Below are 24,079 nucleotides of genomic sequence, written 5' to 3'. Positions count from 1 at the left end.
AGGAACATGTTTATGCATACTTCTTAACTTTATGAAAATTAAAGAACATAACTGTAATTTAAGTATACAAGTTCAACCACCAATGTGTTTAAGATTCTAAAAACGCAGTTTTCTAAAGATAGCAAAGAAAACAGAGCCAATCACTCTTTGCTTATACCAGACTCCAAGAATGGGCTAATTATTCTGAATTGACAAATGAACTGGGCCTACAGCTAACAACATAATCAAACATTACCCTAAAAAGGTAAGGCTTTCTGTTATCTTTGTATACAAATGATAGGCAAAAAATCACCACAAGCTTATGAAGGTCTCTTTAAAAACTCAACAGCTTTAGTGGGCCTTTATCCCAGTAGTTAGGATGCCCACATTCCACATCAAAGTGCTTGGATTCGATTCCTATCCCTGACTCTTGATTCAGCTCCTGCTGATGCAGACCCTGAGACAACAGTGATGGATACTGATGAGTCAAGTCACTGGATCCCTGTCTAAAAGGTGACATATGCACTGAGTTCTCAGATTTCAAATTCTGCTGGGAGTGAACCAGTATGTACAGACAATCTCTTCCTTCTCTCTCCCTCACAAAATAGCAACAGCAGCATCCACATACTTGTTAAAACAATTACAAAAAAACCCAAAGTAACGAGTTGTTGAGGATATGAAAGAATTAGAACCCTTGTATGTTGCTGGTGAGAATGTAAAATAGTTCAGTTGCTGTGGAAAACAGTATGGTGATCTTTCAAAAACTATTAAACACAGGGATGGGCACTGAGGCACAGTAGATTAACTGCACCCTGGGATATGTTAGCCCATTTCAGAGTGCTAAGGTAAAGTCCCAGCTCCTCCATTTCTGACCCAGCTTCCTGCTGATGTGCATGAGTGCCAACAAACGATGGTCCAAGTACTCAGCTTCCTGCCAGCCATGGGAAACAGACTGAACTTAAACTCCTGGCTTTAGCCTGGCCCAGCCCCATCTGGGGAGCAGAAAGATCTATGCCTCCTTCCCAATTGCTCTGTCTTTCAAATAAGTATGTCTTACAAAAAAATCCTACAGATTCACTATAATCAATTCCATTTCTGGGTGGATATAGTCTAAAGCAGGAATTCAGGGAGACATCTGTAAACTCATGTTCATAGAAGCATTACCCAAACAGCTGAAAGGTGGAAGTAACCCAAGAATCCATGAATGAGTAAAAGAACCAAATTTGACCAAAAAGCAACAGATTGTTCAGACTTAGAAAGGATATTCTGACAAATGCTACAACATGGAGATAAATTATGCTGGAAAATAAACCAGTGACAATGGATAAATATTACCTGATTCCATATATACTGCACAGAAAGAAAAATGGTAGTTGTCAGAGTGGACAAAGGGGAGAGAGTTAATGCTTAATAGGTACAATGATGGTGACGGTTACACAACAATGCTACTATACTTACTACCAAAGAAATATAAAACAAAAATGATGAAAATGGTAAATTCTGGATATCACTTTTATCACAAAATATTATTTTAAAATTTTTTCTCCCATTTCAGAAGTTGTTTTTTCACTGTTGCTGTGTTCTGGTATATTCCAAAATTTTATTTTTTGAAATATGCCTTAACTAGTTTCCTCTTTTGGTGGCAGTGGTTTTTGGTATCATACCCCAGAAATTATTGCTAAATTGAATATCCAATGCCTTGCCCAGTGTCCTGTGCTGATGATTTCAGACCTTGTCTTTAGGCCTATGATCCATTTATTTTTGCAGAGGATATCCTTCCCTCTGTGTGGATATATTGCCTCCCCAGCATCATTTTTTGAAAAGATTGTCCCTTATTCCATTCAGTGATTATCTGTCTTATTTCTGAGACAGATTCCAAAAAAGGAAATTCCACAGCTTCCCTTGATAATTCATGTGGTATTGAGTAAGTTTCACAGCTTGGAAGGCCTTTACATTGAGTTTACATCTCATCACTGAAACTTAAGTCTACTTGTCTCATATCCTCAATAACAAGGTAAAAATAGACTATACATAAACTGAATACTGTAATAGCTATCTTCAAATTACTATAAATAAAATAAAACTCTTGAGTGATTTCTTTGACTTTCGTGAAGTAATTTCAACTCCTTTAATCTTTCCTCATTGGTCCTATTTTTTTTTTTTAATTCTTTGATCATCTTGAAAGGCTCTTTCGTGAAATTACTTGAAACTCTCCATAGAGAGCAGAATCCATAATTCACAGAATTTAGAAGTTTCCCTGTTAAAGGAAACTTTGCTTCTAAGATTTTATTTAAGTCGATGCAGGAAGATAGGGTATTTTATATCCTAAGGGAATGCTATTAGGAAAGAACTTATATCCTTCTTGGATTATAAAATCAGCAATTATTAGAGTTGGACTTGAAGTTTGCCAAGATTCCTGTACTCAAAAGAAAAGTACTTAAGGTTAATTACATTACGGATCCTCCATTGCATTACCACAAGAACATCCAGTCACAGAATTTATCCTTTAGCAAAATCACTAACAATTCACAGGAAACCAAAGAGAAACAGTGATGACAAATCAACATGGAATTACAGGCTGATAAAAATCACTAAAAAAGGGACTGTTCTTTCTAGATTTTAAGAAACCACAGGAGGATATTCTCCTTCAAATGTAATATTCCTTTTTTCGTTTTGGAAGATTTTACTTATTTGGAATGCAGAATTACTGACGGAGCGAGGGAGGGAGGGAGAGAGAGAGAGAGAGAGAGAGAGAGAGAGAGGAAGAGGGGGAGGAGAGAGAATGAATTATCTTCCATCCACTGGTTTACTCCTCAGATGGCTCAATAGCTGAAGCCTGGAGTCAGGAACTTCTTCCAGGTACCCCACCTGGAGGCAGGAGCCCAAGCACTTGGGTTGTTCTCTGCTGCTTTCTCAGGCACATTAGCATGGAGCTAGATTAGAAGTAGAGCAGCTGGGACTGGAACTGACACCCACATGGGACGTCAGCACTGCAGGCAATGGCTTGCCGTGCTATACCACACCGCTTGTCTCAAACTAAGAAACAGTCAGGGTGGGAAACAAGCACACAACCTACTCACACATTTAGATACAAGGGGCTTTTTAACCAAGATGTAAGAACTTTGCACCTTTCATGCATGGTTAAATGGGGGTTCAAGGAGATTTTGTGAAAGCACAATGAATGAAAGCCTTGAAAACACTTGAATTCACTAGATTAGCAGTATGAGGAATTTCTTTTTTTACTGCAATTGTTAGAAAACATCTGTTCAAAAGAACCGTAGATAGCTAGGCAACATGAACAAGAAGGGATCATTATTAATATTTTTCTTACTTTCTATATGTGCATATTTTGGGCTATTTTTAGAAATTTAAGACACAAGAATTCACAATGATGAATCAGACAAAGTAGAACTGAAAGAGCAGATGCAGGGCTTCCTTGTCTCACTGTGCCAGATGCTGGCATGTCCACAGAGGGCTGGTCATTTGCCAAGAATCACCGTTTTTCTGCAACACACATGCCTGCCTGAAATCCTAAACTGTCAGCAGATGGTTACCTTGTAGGAGAACCACGCCCCAGGCAAATTTTGTTGCTAGAATGGAAGGAGTTCAATTAGCTTCCTTCTATGTACCCTGGAGAATAAGCCCAGCACCAGGAGACTCACAGGCAACATAATTATTTTATAAAATATTTTAAAAGACTTGAAAAAAAAACATTTAAAAAGATTTGAAAGAGAAATGGCAGGACTGTGACACACCATATTAAATATCATAAATTATATTTTTAGTTTTAATTATTGGCCATATAAAGCAGAATAAAAGTGTGAGTTTTAAAACTAGTAATTCACTGGCAGAGAGACAGAACAATGAGAAAGAGATCTTCCATCCACTGATTCACTCTCCAGATGGTTACAATAGCTGGGGCTGCTTCCTGATGAAGCCAGGGGTGCAGAACTCCACCCTGATTTCCCATGTGGGTGTTAAGGGCCAAAGTACTTGGGCCATCATATGGTGCTTCCTAGGCACATGAGCAGGAACTGTATTAGAAAACAAGCAGCTGGACATAAATTAGCACTCCAGTACAAGATGCTAGTGTTCTAAGTGGTGGCTTAACCTGCTACAACATGCTAACACCAGCCCAGAATAATACTTAAATAAAAGCAAAATTAAATGTCATGGCCAATTATGTCAACAACTTGTTATGGGAGCTTATCTATACAGGTTAATTACTATGAACCCGGATGAATGAATCTAGATCAAAGAACTGTCCCTTAAGAGAAAGCCTCAAAATAAGCTTTAAAAATCGACAATATACAGCAGTGAGGCAAAATTCCAAAGTAGTCTAAGAACTATTTTCTGCCACAGACACATATGATCAAAGGTATACTAGAGAACATTTTAACACAGTAACCAAATTCCTATAAATAAATAAGGCTAATGGCTGGATAGTCAACCTGAAACAAGTGACCTACATTGTTGCATACGTCACCTCTTTTCCTGCTCCCATTTCTCAAACAAGAGTTCCAAGTCAAACAAACCAACCTGGCTCTCTAGAATTCATCTACTCTCTAAGCCCTACTCCCTATCTGCCTTTGTAGAGAAATTAACCTGATGTATATCAGTTCTTCATAAAATGATCCTTACTCTCCCACAACTGACAGGAAGGGACCAACCCCAGACCAGGTGTGGATGTGGTAAAAATTCCTTAGAGAAGCACAGCATGCAGTTATCTCCAGACATTTCCTACAACCATGAATGCTTCTGATTTTCAACTACTAAAACCAAAGCTACGTTTAAGTCCTGGGAAATTTACTCGGAAGACAAACATTTACAGTTTCATATACAGAAGTCAAAGATGGTTTCAAATCAATCCTAAATGTAAGTCAATTAATTCCCTGAAATTATTAATCCTGCCAAAATAGCAAAATTAACTTTTTAAACTGGATGCTATTTTCAATGACTATTTTTAAGACTGGTGCTGATATTGAGCCTAGCACAGTAGCCTAGTGGTTACATGCTCGCCTTGCATCTGCCAGGATCCCATATGGGCACCAGCTCATGCTCAGGCTGATCCACTTCCCGCCCAACTCCCTGTTTGTGGCCTGGGAAAGAGGAGAGGATGGCTCAAAATCTTGGGACCCTGCACCCACATGAGACCCAGAACAAGCTCCTGGCTCCTGGTTCCTGGCTCGGGATTGGCTCAGCTCCAGTTGTTGCGGCTACTTGGGGAGTGAAATAGTAGATGGAAGATCCTTCTGTTTGTATCTCCTTCTCTCTGTATATCTGCCTTTCCAATAAAAATAAATCATTCTAAAAAGACTAGTACTGATATTATCAACTGAACTCCTGATAGCTTTTAAACACCATATTTATTGCATAATCAAACTTGTTTTTTTTAAAAGATTTTTTTTTTATTACAAAGTCAGATATACATAGAGGAGGAGAGACAGAGAGGAAGATCTTCCATCCAATGATTCAATCCCCAAGTGAGCCACAACGGCCGGTTCGCACCAATCCGAAGCCGGGAACCTGGAACCTCCTCCCAGTCTCCCACGTGGGTGCAGGGTCCCAAAACCTTGGGCCTCCTCGACTGTTTTCCCAGGCCACAAGCAGGGAGCTGGATGGGAAGCAGAGCCACCGGGATTACAACCAGCGACTATATGGGATCCCGGGTGTGCAAGGTGAGGACTTTAACCACTATGCTGTTGCGCCAGGCCCCATGTGAAAATTGTTACTGCACATGAATGATCCACTTTTTAAATGTAAAGAGTGTATTAACATACTTAATAGTAAAAAACAAGTTTGGAGCCCGGTGATGTGGCCTAGTGGCTAAAGTCCTCGCCTTGAATGCGCCGGGATCCCGTATGGGTGCCGGTTGTAATCCCTGCAGCTCCACTTCCCATTCAGCTCCCTGCTTGTGGCCTGGGAAAGCAGTCAAGGACAGCCCAAAGTCTTGGGACTCTGCACCCACGTGGAAGACCAGGAAGAGCTCCTGGCTCTGGACTGAATTCCTGGATTCAGCTCCAACCGCTGCAGTCAACTGGGGAGTGAACCATCAGATGGATCTTCCTCTCTCTGTCTCTCCTCCTCTCTGTATATCTGCCTTTCCAATTATAAAATAAATAAACCTTTAAAAAATAATTTTCACATGGTTTCACCTTTTCAAAACAGTACTGTGTAGGGTACAAGCCTGGTAGGAGTTATTGGGGGTTGCTCCAGCTAGGCTGCAGATCCCACTGGTGTGTTAGGGCCAAGTGTGTGGTGAGCAGAGTTAGACGGGGATACAGCATCCGTTGGTTTCCATACAAGATGGGGCTGGGGACAGAACTGAGTGGACCACTACAACCACGTGTGTGTGTGTTCTGATGCTGGACCTCACAACCACCTGTGTGTGTGTGTGTGTGTGTGTGTGTGTGTGTGTGTGTGTGTGTGTAGTCTGATGCTGGACCTCATACTGGCTGGCACACACAGCAGTCATGTCTGGAGATAACACCGGTGAAGTTTCTTTGGGGACCCCCAAACTGGACTGCTGAACTCAGAACTCCAACCATGAGAAAAACCACAGGACCTGAGTTGATAGTGGAATGCCATGTGTCAGAACTGGGCCTCTTTTCAGCTGCTGTGGATTGTACATCCAGATGCAAAAGGGTGACATGACAATCAGTTCATTGAGGCCTGCAGAGGACATCGAGTACCACACACCCATGACAGAACAAACTGGACAGATCTCCCAGCAAGCTTGGACAGAGTGGGCGAGTAGAGACTAAGGTGGATTATGTCAGCCAATGGACCCTGGAAGGATTTCATCACCTTGCAGCAATGAAATCAACAACATTAAAACCACTTAAGCAGTGTTCTCGGAACTTGCTCCACATCAGGGACTCCAGGAGAACATCAAGAGGTCGCCCCCATCCCCAGGTACTGACGCGGCTGGTCTGTTGGGAGTAGCTCTCTCCCCTTTTCCCTCCGCCTCCTCCAGACACAGGAAGAAAAAATTTTGGAAGCAGCTGTCTCATCTACTTTTGCTCGTATATTGACCCTCCCTATCCTAATCCTTAATTGGTGGTCCATATGGACATACATCCCTCTCAACTAAGAACACCAAAGACAAAATAAATTTGTAAGAAAAAAATCCAGCACTATGAACAGTACAAGTTCACAGAATTACTAGTTCTTCCATCAATTTTTATTGACGAAGTTTTGATTCATCATTGGTAACACTATAGTTAACATTACTTAATTATATTTCGTTGTATAGTATACAGTGATTCATCATTGTAACACCACAATTAAAGGAAAGTGACTATGTAGGATCACAAGCAAGGAAAAAAATAGCATCAGTATTTTTGTGAAAGCTTACAAGTATTTCCTGTAGAAAGAAATGAACAGTGAAAGCACAATAATATAATTATTGTAAACATAAATCTACTCACCAGTTTGATTGCTACATATTCATTGGTGTAAAGATTTTTACCTAAAGAGAGAGAGCAGAATGTGTATGTTTCAGTGACATTTTCTCTGGGGAAGGCAAAGCAAAATCTTAGCTTACAGGGTTCATGAGAAAGGTCGCATTCCCAATGCCGATCACATATATGACATGTGACTTCCAAGTACAAAACTAAACAGAGATAATGAGATCCAGCATGATACGACCAGAAACAGCTTGAGAACTTAGATATTTAAGCTACACATGAGAATTCTTTTGAGTAAAAGAGAACAAATCTCTTTCCCCAACCTCTCTCCCTTTCTCTCACATATACAGCTACATGTTCTTACTTAATATTTTCCAAATATTAAGCCTTGAGCCAAACAAGTACCACCAGAATTGCACAGATAGCTTTTAACTCTTTGCATAATCATCACAAATCTTCCTTTTCCTAAGTAACAAACAGAAATTGACAGGTTACTTTTGTCAAATTTAAATGTATTTAAAGTACTGTAAAATAAAATGAATCACTGCCCAATACCTCCTTTTAGAGAACTCATTTATTTTGTATAAGTAGCTGATCATTGCAGCCAATGCAGTGGCATAGCAAGCTAATCCTCAGCCTGCAAGTGTTGGCATCCAAAGAGGTACCAGTTTGTATCCTGGCTGTTCCTACTCCCACCCAGCTCTTACTTATGGTTTGGCAAAGCAGCAGAGGATTATGGTCCAAGGTCTTGGGTCTCTATACCCACGTCGGAGTCTCGGAAGACACTCCTGGCTTCCAGGTTTGGATCAGCTCAGCTCTGGCTACTGTGGCCATTTGAGGAGTGAACCAGTAGATGGTAGATCCCTCTGTCTCTCTTCCTCCACCTACAGAAATCTGCCTTTGAAATATAAGTAGGTGATTCTCAAAGCTGCTTTAACCATTCATTCAGTTATTAAAACAAAGTGAGAGAAAGGTGGTAAGGGAGGTAAAGACGGAGGGAGAGATTTTTCACCTGCTGCCTGGGGCTAGATTAGGCAAAAGCCAGGAACCCAGAGCTTCTTCTGGGTCTCCCACATGGGTGCCATCTCTTGCTGCTTTCCCAGGCCATTAACAGAGTGTCTGATCAGAAACTGAACAGCAGGGACACAAACTGGCACTCACATGAGATGCCTGCTGCAGTCAGCAGCTTAACTGGCAATGCCACCATAGCAGCCCCTCTCATGCCTATTCACAAGAACTCTAGCTGTGTTTCGCGTATTACAGGGAGTAAGCAGATGTTCACCTGAAAACATTTAGACATCTTAAAGTTCTTCCTGAGATTATTTTTCCTCTCCACTTCCCCACCTCTGCAGAGGGGATCAATATTTCACATGTCTAGGCTAAGAATTTGGAATGGTGATAAGGATGACAGCAAATAGCTATCACTTAATGCAGCCATAATAAACACTGCCTGCTTAACTCACCTCCCCACTCCTAGAAACCCTGGAAACCCAAACTTCTTAATTCTCCCTGAGTGCTTAGTATACACTATAAAGCATAGCTTCTGCACTGAACTTTATATTGCTTGCTACATTTTTTCTCTTACTCATCTGAACTATAAATATTTTGAAGAGGAGTTTTATCTAAGTTTTCCGGATATCATATCATACTTAAGATCATGTTCTGACACAAAACCCTAACCAATAAAGTTATTAGCATGTATGAGTACTTTTTAATTAATATACACAAGTTAATGTTATTTATTTCCATACATATGAATAAGCATATATATATATATGTGTATATATATCTGAATCATGGAAAGGATATAAAGATATCTTAAAATACTAAAATGACTAACATTTTAAAATTTTATGTAACATACATTCTTATAATAGGAAAAACAAAGCATTTCATTTGGGAACAAATGGCCCTTTGCAACGTAACTAAATACCTATACCTGGAAAATATTTATTTGAGGAAGTAAGGAGACTAAGAAAAAGATACAAAGGTTCTAGTTCACAACCCAGATGCCCACAAATGCCAGGCAGAACATGGCAACTCAATCTAGGCCTCCTCCATGGGCGGCACGGACCCAACTCCCTGAGGAACTATCTGTTGCAAAACTGGGTGTACATCAGCAAACCTGCTGAAGTAGGAGTGAAGCTGGGACTCACACGCAGGTAACCCTTTAATTCACTGTGCTTTCCATACTGCTAGCAGGTTGCTAAGGATATGCCAAAGAGTATACTACTAATTTTTTTCCAAACATGCCAGGATTCAGGAGATTCTTCAGGGTCTCCATGCGGGTGCAGGGGCCCAAGCACCTGGGCCTTTCTCTGCTGCTTCTTTGGGTACATTAGCAGGGAGCTGGATGGGAAGAGGAGTAGCAAACCAATACACATATGGGTGGGATGCCAGTACCTCAGGTGGCAGCTTTACTTGCTATGTCACAGCACTGACCGCAAGAGTATACGGATTTAGGAATAATGTCTGCAAGTAATGCAATAAAAAGGACTCACTGGTCCAGTAGTGTAGTACAGCAGGTAAAGCCACTACCTAAGATATCAGCAGCCCAACATGGATGCCAATCATGTCCTGGATGCTCCACTTTTGATCAAGCTGCTTGCCAATGGCCTAGGAAAAGTAATAGATCATGGTCCAAGTGTTTGGGCCCCTGATACCCATGTGGGAGACCCATGAAAAGCTACTGGTTCTTGCCCTAACCTGGACCAACACTGGTTCCTGGCTGCAGTCTAGGTTAGTCCTGGTTATGGCAGCCATCTACAGAATGAAATCTATGGGAATTATCTCTGGTGTTTCCTTCTCTCTCCATAACTGGTTTTTTAAAAAGATTTTATTTATTTATTTAATTTTTATTGGCAAGGCAGATTTACAAGGAGAAACAAATACAGACAGAAATATTTTCATCTGCTGGTTCACTCCCCAAGTGACCACAACAGCTAAAGCTAAACCAATCCAAAGCCAGGAGCCAGGAGCTTCTTCTGGGTTTCCTACGTGGGTGCAGGGTCCCAAAACTTTGGGTGATCCTCAACTATTTTCCTAGGCTGCAAGCAGGGAACTGGACAGGAAGTAGAACAGCCGGGACACAAACTGGTATATGGGAACCTGGTGGTTGCAAGGCAAGGATTTTGCCACTAAACTATTGCACGGGGAGCTAATCCTCCACCTGGGGTGCCAGCGTCCCATATGAATGCTGATTCATTTCCTAGTCAATCCACCTCCAATCCAGCTCTCCGCTTATGGCCCGGGTAAGCAGCAGAGGATGGCCCAAAGCCTTGCAACCCTGCACCCACATCGGAGACCTGAAAAAGGCTCCTGGGTCTCAGCTTCAGCTTAGCTCACCTCTGGCTATCGTGACCCTATGGGCAAGTAAGTGATAGAAGACCTTTCTGTCTCTCCTTCTATCTGTAAATTTGTCTTTCAAATAAAAATAAATGTTAAAAATATATTTTACTTATTTGAAATGGAGTCAAAGAGGGAGACAGATCCGTTGGTTCACTTTTTCAATGGCTTCAATAGCTGGGACTAGGCGAGGTTGAATTCAGAAGCCAGGAGCTTCTTCTAGATTTCCCTTGTGGGTTTAGGAGCCCACTTGGGTCATCAAGCCGATGCCCATATGGGATGCGAGCATTTTTGGTGGCAGCTTAACCCATCACACCAGACTGCTCTGTAACCATTTCAAATAAATAAATCTATCTTCATGTAAAAAAGCAGGGAGGACTTCATGGATGCCAAACATCTGCAAAGTAGTAAGATGAAAGACTTGTTTGTTTTTTTAAGGAAGTACAAGATAACAAGCACCTTCTCCTACACTATAAATTAACTGTATTCAATTTTGAAACAACCTATTTAAAATTACATTTAGGGCCCGGCGCAATAGCATAGTGGTTAAAGTCCTTGCCTTGCACGCCCAGGATCCCATGTGGGCACCGGTTCTAATCTTGGCAGCTCCACTTCCCATCCAGCTCCCTGCTTGTGGCCTGGGAAAGCAGTCAAGGACGGCCCAAAGCATTGGGACCCTGCACCCGCGTGGGAGACCTGGAAGAAGTTCCTGGCTCCTGGCTTCGGATTGGCTCAGCTCCAACCACTGCAGCCACTTGGGGAGAGAACCATCGGATGGAAGATCTTCCTCTCTGTCTCTCCTCCTCTCTGTATACTTGACTTTGCAATGAAAATAAAACAAATCTTTAAAAAATGGATCATTTCTAACAATTTGTGTATAAACTAAATTAAAGTATAGGTGAGGTGGTCACAGAAGGTGGCTGGGAACTCGCATTTACTTTTAACATATTGGTTACTCATTACTATGTCAATTAATTCCATAATGATGTAAATTTTTGCTGATGGTATGTTGGAGCTTTCAATTGACTGGGATGATACTCTGCTGGCTCTGTCTTCAGACCAGAGAGGGTATACCTAAGAAGCCGTTGAACTTGACTGGACAATAAGATGCTGGACTCTATGTTTGGTATACGCTTGCAATGGGGGAATCTCAACTGAACTTGAGCTGTGGTTATGCAACAAGGTGGAGGAATCCACCATGGTGGGAGGGTTTGGGGAGGGGTGGGAGAACCCAAGTATCTATGTAACTGTGTCACATAATACAATGTAATTAATGAAGTTAAATAATAAATAATTTTAAAAAAAAGTCAAAAAATAAATAAATAAAATTACATTTAACAGGGCAGCTAGCCTAGTGGCTTAGCCAGCTAAGTTACTACTTGTGATGTCATCAGCTGCTCCACTTTTGACCAAGCTTTTTGCATAATATGTCTGGGAAGCAGAGCCTAAGGGCTTGGACTCTTGCTACTTACTTGGGAGACCAGGATGAAGTTTCAGGCTCTTGGTTTCAGCCTGGCCTAGCCCCAGGCATTCAGGCTGTTTGGTGAGTGAATCAGTGGTTAGAAACTGTTTTTTTTTTCTCTGTAAAACCTGCCTTATAAACAAACAAATACATAGGTAGGTAGCAAGAAAGAGATAAGAGGAAGGAAGGGAGGAAGGGAGGGATGGGATGGACGGATGGACGAAGGCAGGTGGGCAGGAGAGAGAGAAGGAGGAAAGGAAGGCAAGAGAAAAAGAGAGAAGGAAGGGAGGAAGGGAAGGAGGGAGCTTTAAGAAAAAACTGGGTGGGGGAAGGGCTTCACAATGGCTCCACTGGCCTATCTTCTCCTTGCAAGCGCTGAGATCCCATATGCGTGACAGTGGTTTATATTCTGGCTGCTCCACTTCCTATCCAGTTCCCTATTTGTGGCCTGGAAAAGCAGTGGACAACGGCCCAAAGCCTTGGGACCATGTGCCCATGTGCCCGTGTGGGAGACTCAGAAGAGGCTCCTGGATCAAGGCTTCAGATTGGTTCAGTTACTGTCATCACAATCCTTTTGGGATGAACCAGAGGTTAGAGGATCTTTCCCGTCTATCCTTTTTCTTTTGACATTTAAAAAAAAGTTATAGACGAGGGTACTTAGCCTCGTGGTTAGGAAGACATTAAGATGCCTACATCCTCCGGCTGGTATTGTAGCAATGCAGGTAAAGCTGCTGATTGGGAGGCTGGCATCTTACACAGGCAGCAGTTCATACGTCAGCTGCTCCATTTTCGATCCAGCTCCCTGCTAACAGCCTGGGAAAGCATCAGAAGATAACCCAAGTACTTGAGCCCAGAAGATACCCCAAGCGCCAAGCTTTGATCTGGCCCTTACATCCATTTGAGAAGTGAACCAGCAGATGAAAGACTGCTCTTTCCTATCTCCCTCTCTGAAACCCTTTCAGATGAATAAATAAATCTTAAAACATCCTGAAGAAAAAGAATATCTTTGGAACACTTAAAAACGTGAGAGATTAGGGAAAGTGTCAAAATGTATGCTCTTCATTAGCAGAAAACACAACGTGCATCTTGGCACCTTGTGTTCAAGTCTCTCCTTCTTGTTAAGGTACCTGAAAAGGCAGCAGATGATGGCCTAAATGGATGGGCCTCTGGGTTTCATGGGGGAGACCCAAACAGAGTTCCTGGCTCCTGGTTTCAGTTTGACCCAGCGCTGACTTCCAAGCTCACTTAAGTGAATAAATCAACACACAAAAGATCTCTTTCTCTTTCTTATTCTCTGCAACTGTAACAAATGAGTGAATGAAAAAACAATAAACCTTTTTTCAAAGAGGCAGGAGAATAGGCAATGATCATTCACTGTTTCCTAAGGCTTTCCTCTTCAAGTTCTCTCTAAATATGATAAATTATGAAATGTCTCATAGCTTCAATGCTTACATTTATATAAAATACTATTGCAGAAGCATAATAAGTTAGACAGCCTAATTTCACCAAACATGATAGTTGATACATCACAAGATGCTAGCTTGCTTGTGTCTCCTTAAGTTCACTAAGGATATCCAAAGGCCTGAATATACAATATACATAACTCCTGTACCTTTTTACTTGAGAAGCTCTGAAGGTAACTCAATTCTCCTGAATTACATTGTTCAAATGAATTTCTCTGCCAAGGGCAAATGTATCATTAAGGCTGAACAGGCCAACACCAAATGCAACCATGTATTAGTCTAGCCAGTCATTTAGCCACTAACCTCAGTGATATACAGTACTTAAATTTTTTTCTCCGGAAGAATTTAATTACAAAAATTGAAGGTCAAAATCTTACCCATTTAAAATGAGTAACTGCTTCTCTCTCACACATATACACACATATATAATAACTAGGGAGACACAGGCAGCTTAATGGACAGAAAAAGACTACTGATGAGCTGGCACAATCCCAAGTACTCAAATCAAAGCTTTCAGTATCTGTTACACAAAATCCACAGCATAAACTCCCTTCCTGGCTAGAGGATTACTTGATTGTTACTGGAAAAGATACAGCTTTACACAGTAGTTTTTGGGATCTTTATATTTAAAATCTGCCCTTCTGAAGCAGCAGTCCTGCACATGATGCTGTCGGTAAGTCCATCTGAATGAAGCCTTCCTGATGCACGAGGTCACCTACAGAAGCAACGTTTACCATAAACCTCATCAGACATGGAATTTTTTTTCGAAGAACCAGACACCAGTTTTCATTCACACAACATCAGAGTCCCTCCCAAGGCTAGCTCCATCCTTGGTTATTACATTTGCCTGCCCTAAAGTTAAAATATGGAAGTTGTAAAACACTACCTGGGGGGCACATGTTGTGGCATAGCCAGCATCCCATATTGGCACTGGTTTGAGTCCCTGCTGGTTTATTTCCATTCCGACTTCCTGCTCATCTGTCTGGGAAAGCAGCAGAGGATGATCCAAGTGCTTGAGATCCTGCACCCATGTGGGAGACCCTGAAGAAGCTCTTTGCTCCTAGCTTCGGATTGGCCCAGTTCCTACCACTGTTGTGGATGAAGATCTCTCCATTTCTGCCTCTTTCTAACTCAGTCTGATTTTAAAATAAATCTTTAAAAAACCAAAACATTATCTGCAACTCACAAAAATTCCAGCCAAATGAACTTGAGAGGATTAATAATTAAAAGTACTAACCCCTTTTTATTTAACTTAGCTATTCTGTGTACTTAGGGCAGGGTGGACAAGCTGGACTACTGCATCCTCCGCCCAAAGAAATCTCATTTAGTGGGAGGTAATTAGGGGTGAAAAGACAACTGCAACTTTAAAGATAAAACAGAGGACATTTTTCACTTTCAGTGATAATTTCAAACTGCTGATTTATTAGTATAGCATGCAGAAACATTTCCAATATGGTTAGCCGTTAACAGCAGGAAGGATCACTAACAGTAAGTAGCCATAAATTAATAAATAAATTAATTAATATAGGTAAGGGAGATTAGAGAAAAGGAGAAAGATCTTCCACCCGCTGGTTCACTCCCCAAATGGCCACAACAGCAGGTGCTGAACCGATTCGGAGTCAAGAGCCTCTCGCAGGTCTCACATATGGGTGCAGGATCCCAAAGCTTTGGGTCATCCTCTGCTGCTTTTCAAGGCCACAAGCTCTAAAAGTTAAATGGGAAGTGGAGTGGCCAGGACACGAACCTGTGCCCATATGGGATCACATTGCTTGAAAGGGGAGGATTAGTCATTGAGCCATTGTGCCTGGCCCACAAAATAATTCTTTATGTATAAATAAATTTTTTTTGGAAAGTCAGATATACAGAGAGGAAGACCTTCTGACTCCCATGAGGGTGCAGGGTCCCAAGGCTTTGGGCCGTCTTTGACAGAATGATAATCACCTTTACCTTTCCCAGGCCACAAGCAGGGAGCTGCACAGAAAGCAGGGCCACCAGGATTAGAACCAGAGTGTGCAACGCAAGGACTTTGGCTGCTATGCTAGCGTGCTGGGACCACAGAAATAATTCTTAAAGCTTGCTTAGTACCACTGGTGATATCATTGTTTATATTTATCATTAACAAAAAGTGCTAATTTTTAAAATAAACTGCAAGGTATGTTCCATTAGTAGAGTACAAATAAAATAAACATACTTATATATTTTTAAGAATGTCAGCAACAGGGTGGACACTGGGGTGCCCAGAGAGTGAGGCTGCTGCTTAGGAGGCCCACATTCTGTACTGGAGACCAAATGGTTGAGTCCTGGCTCTTCTGCTTCCAATTCAGCTTCCTGTCAATGCATCTGGGAAGGCAGAGAATCAGGCAGGGATGAAGTACTTGGTTTCCTGCCTACTCATGTGGGAGACCTGATGCAATTCCTGCTCAAGGCTTCCCCCAACCTAGTCCCAGCTGCTGAGGGTATTGGGAAATGAACCAGCAGATGGAATATCCTGACATCTTTTTTTCGCTCCTCTTAATCATACTGCCACTTGAATTTACAAATAATTATCTAAAAAACAAAAACCAGAACGTCTTTATCAATATGTTCATTTTTAAAAATTATTTGGGAGAAACCAACCACTCTGAGAGGAGGAGAGACAGAAAAAGAAATCTTCTATTAGCTGGCTGTTTCACTCTACAAATGGCTACCATGAACAGGACTAGGCCAGTGCAAAGCCCAGCACTCCATCCAGGTCTCCCACAAAGGGGCAGGGTCTACCTACTTGAGCCATCTTTCACTGCTTTCCCCAGGACATTAACAAGGTGGATCAGAAACAGAACAGCTTGGACTTGAACTGGCACTCCTATGGCATGACAGCTTTGTAGGCAGTGACTCTACTTGGAAACACCACAGCAATAGCAACCAGTTTCAATGATTTCATTTTGAAATGAAATGCTTTGGATAGTGACTAGCTTTCTTGATTTCCTCACAGTATTAAGCATAATTATTTGATAATCTGTTAGTAAGAAAAATAACAGCGCTTCAAGCAACTGCCAATATGTAAAGCAGTTTGTGCGGAGTGTAGAAGAAGGCAAGAAATAAAGGAATGTGAGGTGGAAGTCATTCATAATTAAGGCCAAAGAAAGATTCAGATCTCAGTTTCATCAGAGTGCACCTACAGTATTTTTAAAGAAAATGTGTAAAACTTCGCACATTATAATGATGGGGGAAAAACCTCAAATAAATCATTCCAGAACACATGGTACTCTTCAGCAGAATAATAATCACTTTACTTTTGACATGTCTGTTACACAAATCTTCAAGGATATGGTTCTCCTCCCTTCCACTGCCCCACTGTAATTTCAGTCCATTTCAGAGACAGAATTACTTTAAAACAAATTCCAAATGCCCTATCATTTTAATAATAAATATTTCATTATGGTTTTTAAAACAAATTTGAAGTACTTAATTTCAGAAGAGATGAAATGTTTGCTAATTGAAGACCTATCAGAAATTTAAAGACTAAATAAGAATCCATGGAAATGGAGGTGACAGAATCAGTACTATTCCAGCCACCAGGTAGAAGGCTCAAAGGGTCCTTTGAAAAGCCAAGTAGCTGACATTAAAAACATAGATCATACAGTAGCATTGTTTACTTCAAGAAGTTTATTTCCCTTTACTTTTCTTCAGCAACACATTAGTCACTCAATAGCATGTTATTTAACTTCATGGTGTTGTTAATTTCTTTTTTCTTCCTGTTGTTGATTTTGTATTGTGGCTTTTCATTTACGGGGATGTACAGCAACTGTGAAATGGAGACTAACATATCCAGATGTTTGGATACAATGCAGTATGCATCTCTACTTCTAGACAAAGATGGACTCTCAATGAAACTTTATGAGACTAGGATGATAAGACTCTTTGCCACTGTCCATGCCCACAATAATGGACATATGACTGTGTATGAAGAACGATACTATAGTAATAATATAGGGGAACTCAGTGTGGAGGGGTAATTTGGGAGGAGATAAGGAAATCCCACAGGCCTATGGAACTGTATCACACAATGATGAGGATGATGATAATAATAACAATAGTAATAAATAAAAGATTTTTTAAAAAAAACATCAGAGGTACCTGTGCTGTGGCATAACATATTCAAGGCTGGCATCCTATACGGGTGCTGACTTGAGTTCCAACTGCTCCACTTTGAATCCAGCTCCCTGCTAACAGTCCAGGAAAACAGAAGATGGTCCAAGTACTTGGATTCCTGCACCCACTTAGAGGAGACCAAAAGGAAGCTCTAAGCTCCTTGCTTCAGTCTGGCACAGCCCTGACAATGTGGTCACTTAGGAAGTGAATCAATGAATGGAAGCTGTCTCGCTCTCTCTCCCTCTGTAATTATGCTCTCTAAACTAAACCTTAAAGAAAAATAACAATCACAGGGGCCAGCCTTGTGGCACAGCAGGTTAAGGCATTGCTTATGATGCCAGCAGTCCTTATGGGCACCATTTTAAGTCCTAGTATTTCACTATCCATGTAGCATACTGCTAATATGCTTGGGAAAACAGCAGAAGAGAGATCAAGTGCCTGGGACCCTGATACATGGAAAACTCAGATGTAATTCCAGACTGCTGGGTTTAGTCTAGCCCAGCCCCAGTTGCTGAGGCTATCTGAGGAGTAAAATGGTGGGTAGGCAATCTCCACGCTCTCTGTGTGTAATTATGCTTTTGAAATAAATAAATAGGGCCCAGCGGCACGGCCTAGTGGCTAAGGTCCTCGCCTTGAGCACGCTGGGAGCCCATATGGGCGCTGGTTCTAATCCCGGCAGCTCCACTTCCCATCCACTCCCTGCTTGTGGCCTGGGAAAGCAGGAGAGGACGGCCCAATGCTTTGGGAACCTGCACCCGCGTGAAAAACCTGGAAGAAATTTCTGGTTCCTGGCTGCTGGCTTCAGATCAGCACAGCACCAGCCATTGCGCTCACTTGGGGAGTGATTCATCGGATGGAATATCTTCCTCTCTATCTCTCCTCTTCTCTGTATATCTAACTTTGTAATAAAAATAAATAAATCTAAAAAAAGAAAGAAAGAAATAGTGTCTTAATAGAATCATGGACAGGGTTCAAATTAGGCAATCAACTTCAGAGAAAAATCATGACTATAAATTACTTGAACTTGATCATCAGGTAAAATAGTCAAATACATTTTCTTGCCAATAAAAATACACGCCTGTGCCTGGCACAACAGCCTTGTGGCTAAAGCCTCACCTTGCATCAAGCAGGATCCCGTATGAGGGTCAGTTCAAATCCCAGCTGCTGCACTTCCTGCCCAGCTCCCCATCTGTGGACTGGGAAAGCCAAAGAGATGGCACAAACCCTTTGGACCCTGCACCCATGTGGGACACTCGGAAGAGATTTCTGCCTCCTGGTTTTGAACCAGTTTGACTCTGGCTGTTGCAGCCTCTTGAGAAGTGAGCCAGCGGATAGAAGACCTTTCTGTCTTTCCTTCTCCCTGTATATTTGCCTTTCCAACAAAAAATTAGAAAACACTGTACAACTTTGGGCCAGGTACAAAGGCTCCATTGGTTATATCCTTGCCTTATATGTTCCAGGATTCCATATGGGCACCAGTTTGTGTCCCCACTTCTCCACTTCCTGTCCAGCTTCCTGCTTGTGGCCTGGGAAAGCAGGGGAGGATTTCCAAAGGTTGGGACACTGCACCCACACGGGAGACCCAGAAGAAGCTCCTGGCTTCAGATCGGCTCAGCTCCAACCATTGTGGCTATGTTGGAAGTGAATCAGCAGATGGAAGATCTTTCTGTCTCTCCTTCTTTCTGTAAATATGCCTTCCCAGTAAAAATAAATAAATCTCTAAAAAAAGTACACTTCATTCTAGAAGGCAATATAGATATTAATGTGATTTTAATAGCAGCAAAAGAATACTTATATATAAAATTAGACAAACAATGTGCACACTGGAAAAGCCACAGGACATAAGAAAACTGCAGATCCCACAGATACTCACATTCTATTTCCCTATATTTTAATGAAAGTATTCATGTGAATAGCAACATTAACCTACATTTCCTATTAAAAAAAAAACAGTCCTGCTTGATTGTTTGAACATTTTCATAGTCTGGCACATCATTTTCAGCTTTGTTTAGAGCCATGTCTTGTGAAGTGACTCATTCTAAGAAGATTGGAAAGTTGTACAAAGGTCTCTCATACATGTTATTAATATCAGAAAAAAATTTCAACACTCTTGCACAATGATATGTCTTTTTTGGTCATTCTGTCTTAGATTCTATTCTTTTATTTTACTGAGGCTTAACTTACAAGCAATAATGGATTCAGAAGAGATTGGGTGCATTCAGGGTGGTATGGCCGTAGATGCAATAATGGATTCAAAAATTAATGGTAAATGTCTCATTTCTAGGGAGTGAATCAGAAGATATAAGACCTCTCTAACTTTCAAATAATTGTCTTTTTAAAAATTCAAACCCAAGAAACTGCTTTATGTCATTAAAATTTTCAAATATAACACCTCCTTAAGCTGAAAGGTAAAACTGTTTACAATAAAATGAGGTGCACATTTCAGAAGAGGAAGAATGGGAGTTGAGGCTTGATGCAGCAGTTGGGACACTGCTTGGGAGGCTGACACCACGTGTTCGGGTGCTGAGGGTGGCTCCCTTCTCCACTTCCTGCTGAAGTGCACGCTGCTAGGCCCCAGGTATTAAGCCCTGGTATTTGAGTCTCTGGCACCTACGGCCCAGCCCCTGCTGTTATGGGCATCTGAAGATTATGACAGCAGATGGGATGGTAACTCGCTCTGCTGTTCTGCCTTTAAAATAAGCAAAAATAAACAAAACTTAATTAAACATAAAGAGAACAATGATTTTGATTTTTTTGAGCTGCATTTTCTCAATATAAACAATAATCATTCTCTTCACTTAACTGACATACTTAGGAGATAATAAAATTCAAAGGGCTATTCTTCATACATGTTCTGCCATTTGAATTTCTCTCCGGATGATCACACATGAATTTGTCTATGTATAAAAATACAAGACTTCAGAAATTCTTAAAACATGCATTATGAAAAAGTTACCCATGGATTTCAAAAAGCTTTCTCTTACTTCCATTTTCCACAAAATTTCTGAAATAATGTCATAAGCAAAATCAGAACAGAGAAGTTTTAAGGGAAACACTGAAGATGTGAAGTACAGAAAAGTTTTTGATACACAGATCCTAAAATATCTGCTTTGGTTGCTAAGTGATTTTTAGTTTTACTGTTCTGGTAATTTCCTAGTCTTCAGGTTTGCTCCAGAAATCTGGGGCTAATTAAGGCAAGTTATAGGGGTTGGTGTGCTAGTGTAAGGGGTCTAAGCTGCTGCCTGCAACAACAGTATCCTGATATGTGTGCCAGTTCATGTTAACTTACATCTTACATAAATTTTCATAAATTCTAACTTTAGTATTGAGTGATTGATTCACTTATTTTAAGTATATCTATCCGCTTGAGATGGAGAAAGTGTTCCTATCTACTGGTTCACTGCCCATATCTCTGCAAAACAGCTGGAGCTGACTTGGGCCAGACTATCTACCTGAAACTCAATCCAGCTTCGCGTAGGTGGCAGAAAACCAAACAACTGAGCCAACACTGTCATTTCTCAGGGTCAGTGTTAACAGGCAGCTGGAGTCAGAGGTGGGCAATGAACGCTCGCACTCTCCTGTGGACACAAGCATCCCAGAAACCCTAATCACTAGGCCATCTCTCATCCTAGCCTTGACTACTTTTAAATGTCATATTTACTTTACTTTGAAAAATAGCCACTTCAACTTTTTTTTGCTGACTCCTAGACTTTTTTCTATTTTGAACTGTTTTTCATTTTTATTTATTTGAGAAAGAGACACTGATCTCCTACCCTTGGTTCATTCCCCAAATGCCCACAACAGCCAGGGCTGGACCAGACCAAAACAAGGAATCAGGCACTCAATCCAGATCTCCCTGACGGTAGGAACTCAAGTAGTTGGGTTATCACCTGCTGCCTCCCATGGTGTCTACTAGTGGAAGCTGCAATCCAAGTGGAGCTGGGAATTCAACTGAGGCACTCTGGAGAGAAATATGACAGCCCCAAGAAGTGCCTGCACCACTGTGTTCAGTGCCTGCCATAAGCAATGAGTACTTTAAAGAAAGGTGTAAAAAATATTTTTACATCACTGATTTGTAACTTCTTCCCAGTAACAAAAAATAAAACTAAAAGATGTATATCTGATAATAGCGTGACCATGAAAATGCTTGTTACTTATTTATATGGAAAACAATAAAAACTAGATATAACTGAAAGCCCAACTGCATGGTTAACAACTGGAAATATTTAGTTGAAGAGAAAGAACAAAGCCACTAATATTATAATCATGAAATTCACTTAGCAATTTAATAAACAAAAAGCAGAATTACTGGAATGAGCGTTTAGCCTGATGGTTGAGATTCCAATTAGGACACTCAGGACTCAGGGAAGTGGATGCACTGCCTTGCTCCAGCTTTCAGCATCAGTTGCCTAGTGGTATGAATCCTGGGAGGTAAGCACCGATGGTTCAAGTGACCTGGACTGGGTTCCCAGTTACAACTTTCAGCCCAGCTCTAGTTGGACACTGGTGGAGTGAGCTAACAGCTGGTATTTCTGTCTACAGAGAAACATAGAACAAAGCGAAGAAAAAAAAGGTAGAACCCCAATTTTGTTTATAGGAAAGCACACTTTCATGCACAAACATGTATATAATTGAACAAAAACTTTGCTGTGATTTTTTTTGGATATTACAACGCTCTACCAAAACAGTCCCCAAAACAATCAAGAACGAAATTTTAAAAAGTTTCATGAAGTAGAATTATTCTAAACTTCTTTATATTTTGGAAGTACAAGTCCAAACAATCTAAACATCATCTATTAAACAGCCATGAAGAAATTAGTAGACTAGTAGAAGCAAAACTGGCATAAAAAAAGAGATTCTCAGTATCTCTACTGTAATACTGAGAATTTGTTACTTCAAACAGCTTTTTACTCAAACACTTTGGATTACTTACAAAGTATATACTAGTCCAGCTTTCTGCACTTAGAATCCAAAATGGAGGAATTCCCACTACTATTATTTAGATATGAGCACAACTGGATAAAGACAAAGTGTTCCATGTTTTCCAAAACATAGAGCAACTACCTTTTGCAGGGAGGGGAAGTTAAGACCAATTTGGTTAATTTATCTTCACCAAGTTTGGGAAGGTATGGAAATCAAAAGATGACATGTATTTGCTTCCATGTCTTTTCATGGCCAGATAATAAAGTTCAGAGTTCATATCGTGGTCCAAAGAACAGGCTCTGTTCTAGTGTTCTTCACTTCCTGGCACCCGTTTTCCAGGCTGATCATCTTAGGACATGCACTCCCAGAGGCACTGATGTGGCAATGTGTTTCACACCTCCAGGCCTATGTATGGTGCTCATTCCTCTTAGAATGTTCTGTCTCCCATTCTTATCGCTTGGCCTCTGTTTTGTTCCTTACTATTGAACTCAAACCTTAAAAACTCCAAGTGTCCTGTGACTACAGCTAAAATATTATATTATTGTAAAATACATGGGACAATTGGGCGGGGCAAAGGCAGAAGAAGGAAAGGGAGGAAACTGCACACTACAAAACTATAATGAAAATAATACAAAAAGTAATAAATAAATTTTGAAAAATTTCAAGTGTGTCTGTGCAGGCTTTCTGTTTTGGTAAATTCCAACAGATGTGGCACCCTCTCCTAACCTACCACTCTATGTCTTCTCTACACTTTGTGCTGCAGTACTGTTGTTAATTTAGAAACTGATTCCCTCAAATTCTGAGCTCTGTGACATGTAGTTCTTGTCTCATTTATTATTTTTGTGCTGTCAGGGCCTAAATGTCTGTCATAAAAACAAAAGTACAATCTAATTTCCTAAAATTAATAAAGGGCTAAGTAATTATGAAAATCTACCCTTAGCCTATTATTTAACTGAGTACAGTGTTTATAATGTTCATTTTTATTTTACTCTACATTTCAAAATAAATACCTTGTAATTAGTGTTTTTCCTTCTTATTCCTTGGAATATTACTTGATATTTCAGTTGGGAATAGTATACTACAGAAATTAGGTACTTGAGGCTAAGAAAAAGATTATTAGGTATAACTTATTAATCTTTTCCCTGGCAGGAGATAATCACATTAAATAAAAATGCCATAAAATGTCATTGATTATCTTCAGAATCAGACATGTATTAATTTATTAACTTCTTAAGTCTTTTTTCCCATACCATATAGTATTCCAACTGCCCACGTGGCTAAGTGGTACTACTTACATGGTCTACAATAGCAACATGACCTGTTCCAGATTTGGGCTCGAGTTTCAATACTGTAGCAAACTAGTTGCT

General features: G+C 40.7%; 1 protein-coding gene across 5 annotated transcripts in view; it reads right to left on the bottom strand.

Annotated features, from left to right (window-relative positions):
• Positions 1-24,079, bottom strand: part of CSNK1G1 (casein kinase 1 gamma 1) — a 131,147-nt gene that overhangs the window by 56,452 nt on the left and 50,616 nt on the right. For all 5 annotated transcript variants that reach the window (XR_009245589.1, XM_058665686.1, XM_058665689.1 and 2 more), the window contains exon 3: positions 7,410-7,450. Coding sequence is in view for 4 of the 5 variants with exons in the window: in XM_058665686.1 (XP_058521669.1) it covers positions 7,410-7,450 (41 nt within the window). In the remaining variant the exon portion in view is untranslated. The remainder of the gene's footprint in view (positions 1-7,409; positions 7,451-24,079) is intronic.

This window comes from Ochotona princeps, chromosome 6 (assembly GCF_030435755.1).
Source record: "Ochotona princeps isolate mOchPri1 chromosome 6, mOchPri1.hap1, whole genome shotgun sequence".
Taxonomy (NCBI): domain Eukaryota; kingdom Metazoa; phylum Chordata; class Mammalia; order Lagomorpha; family Ochotonidae; genus Ochotona; species Ochotona princeps.
Note: the sequence above shows the minus strand (reverse complement) of the source record. Positions and strands in the feature narration are given on the sequence as shown.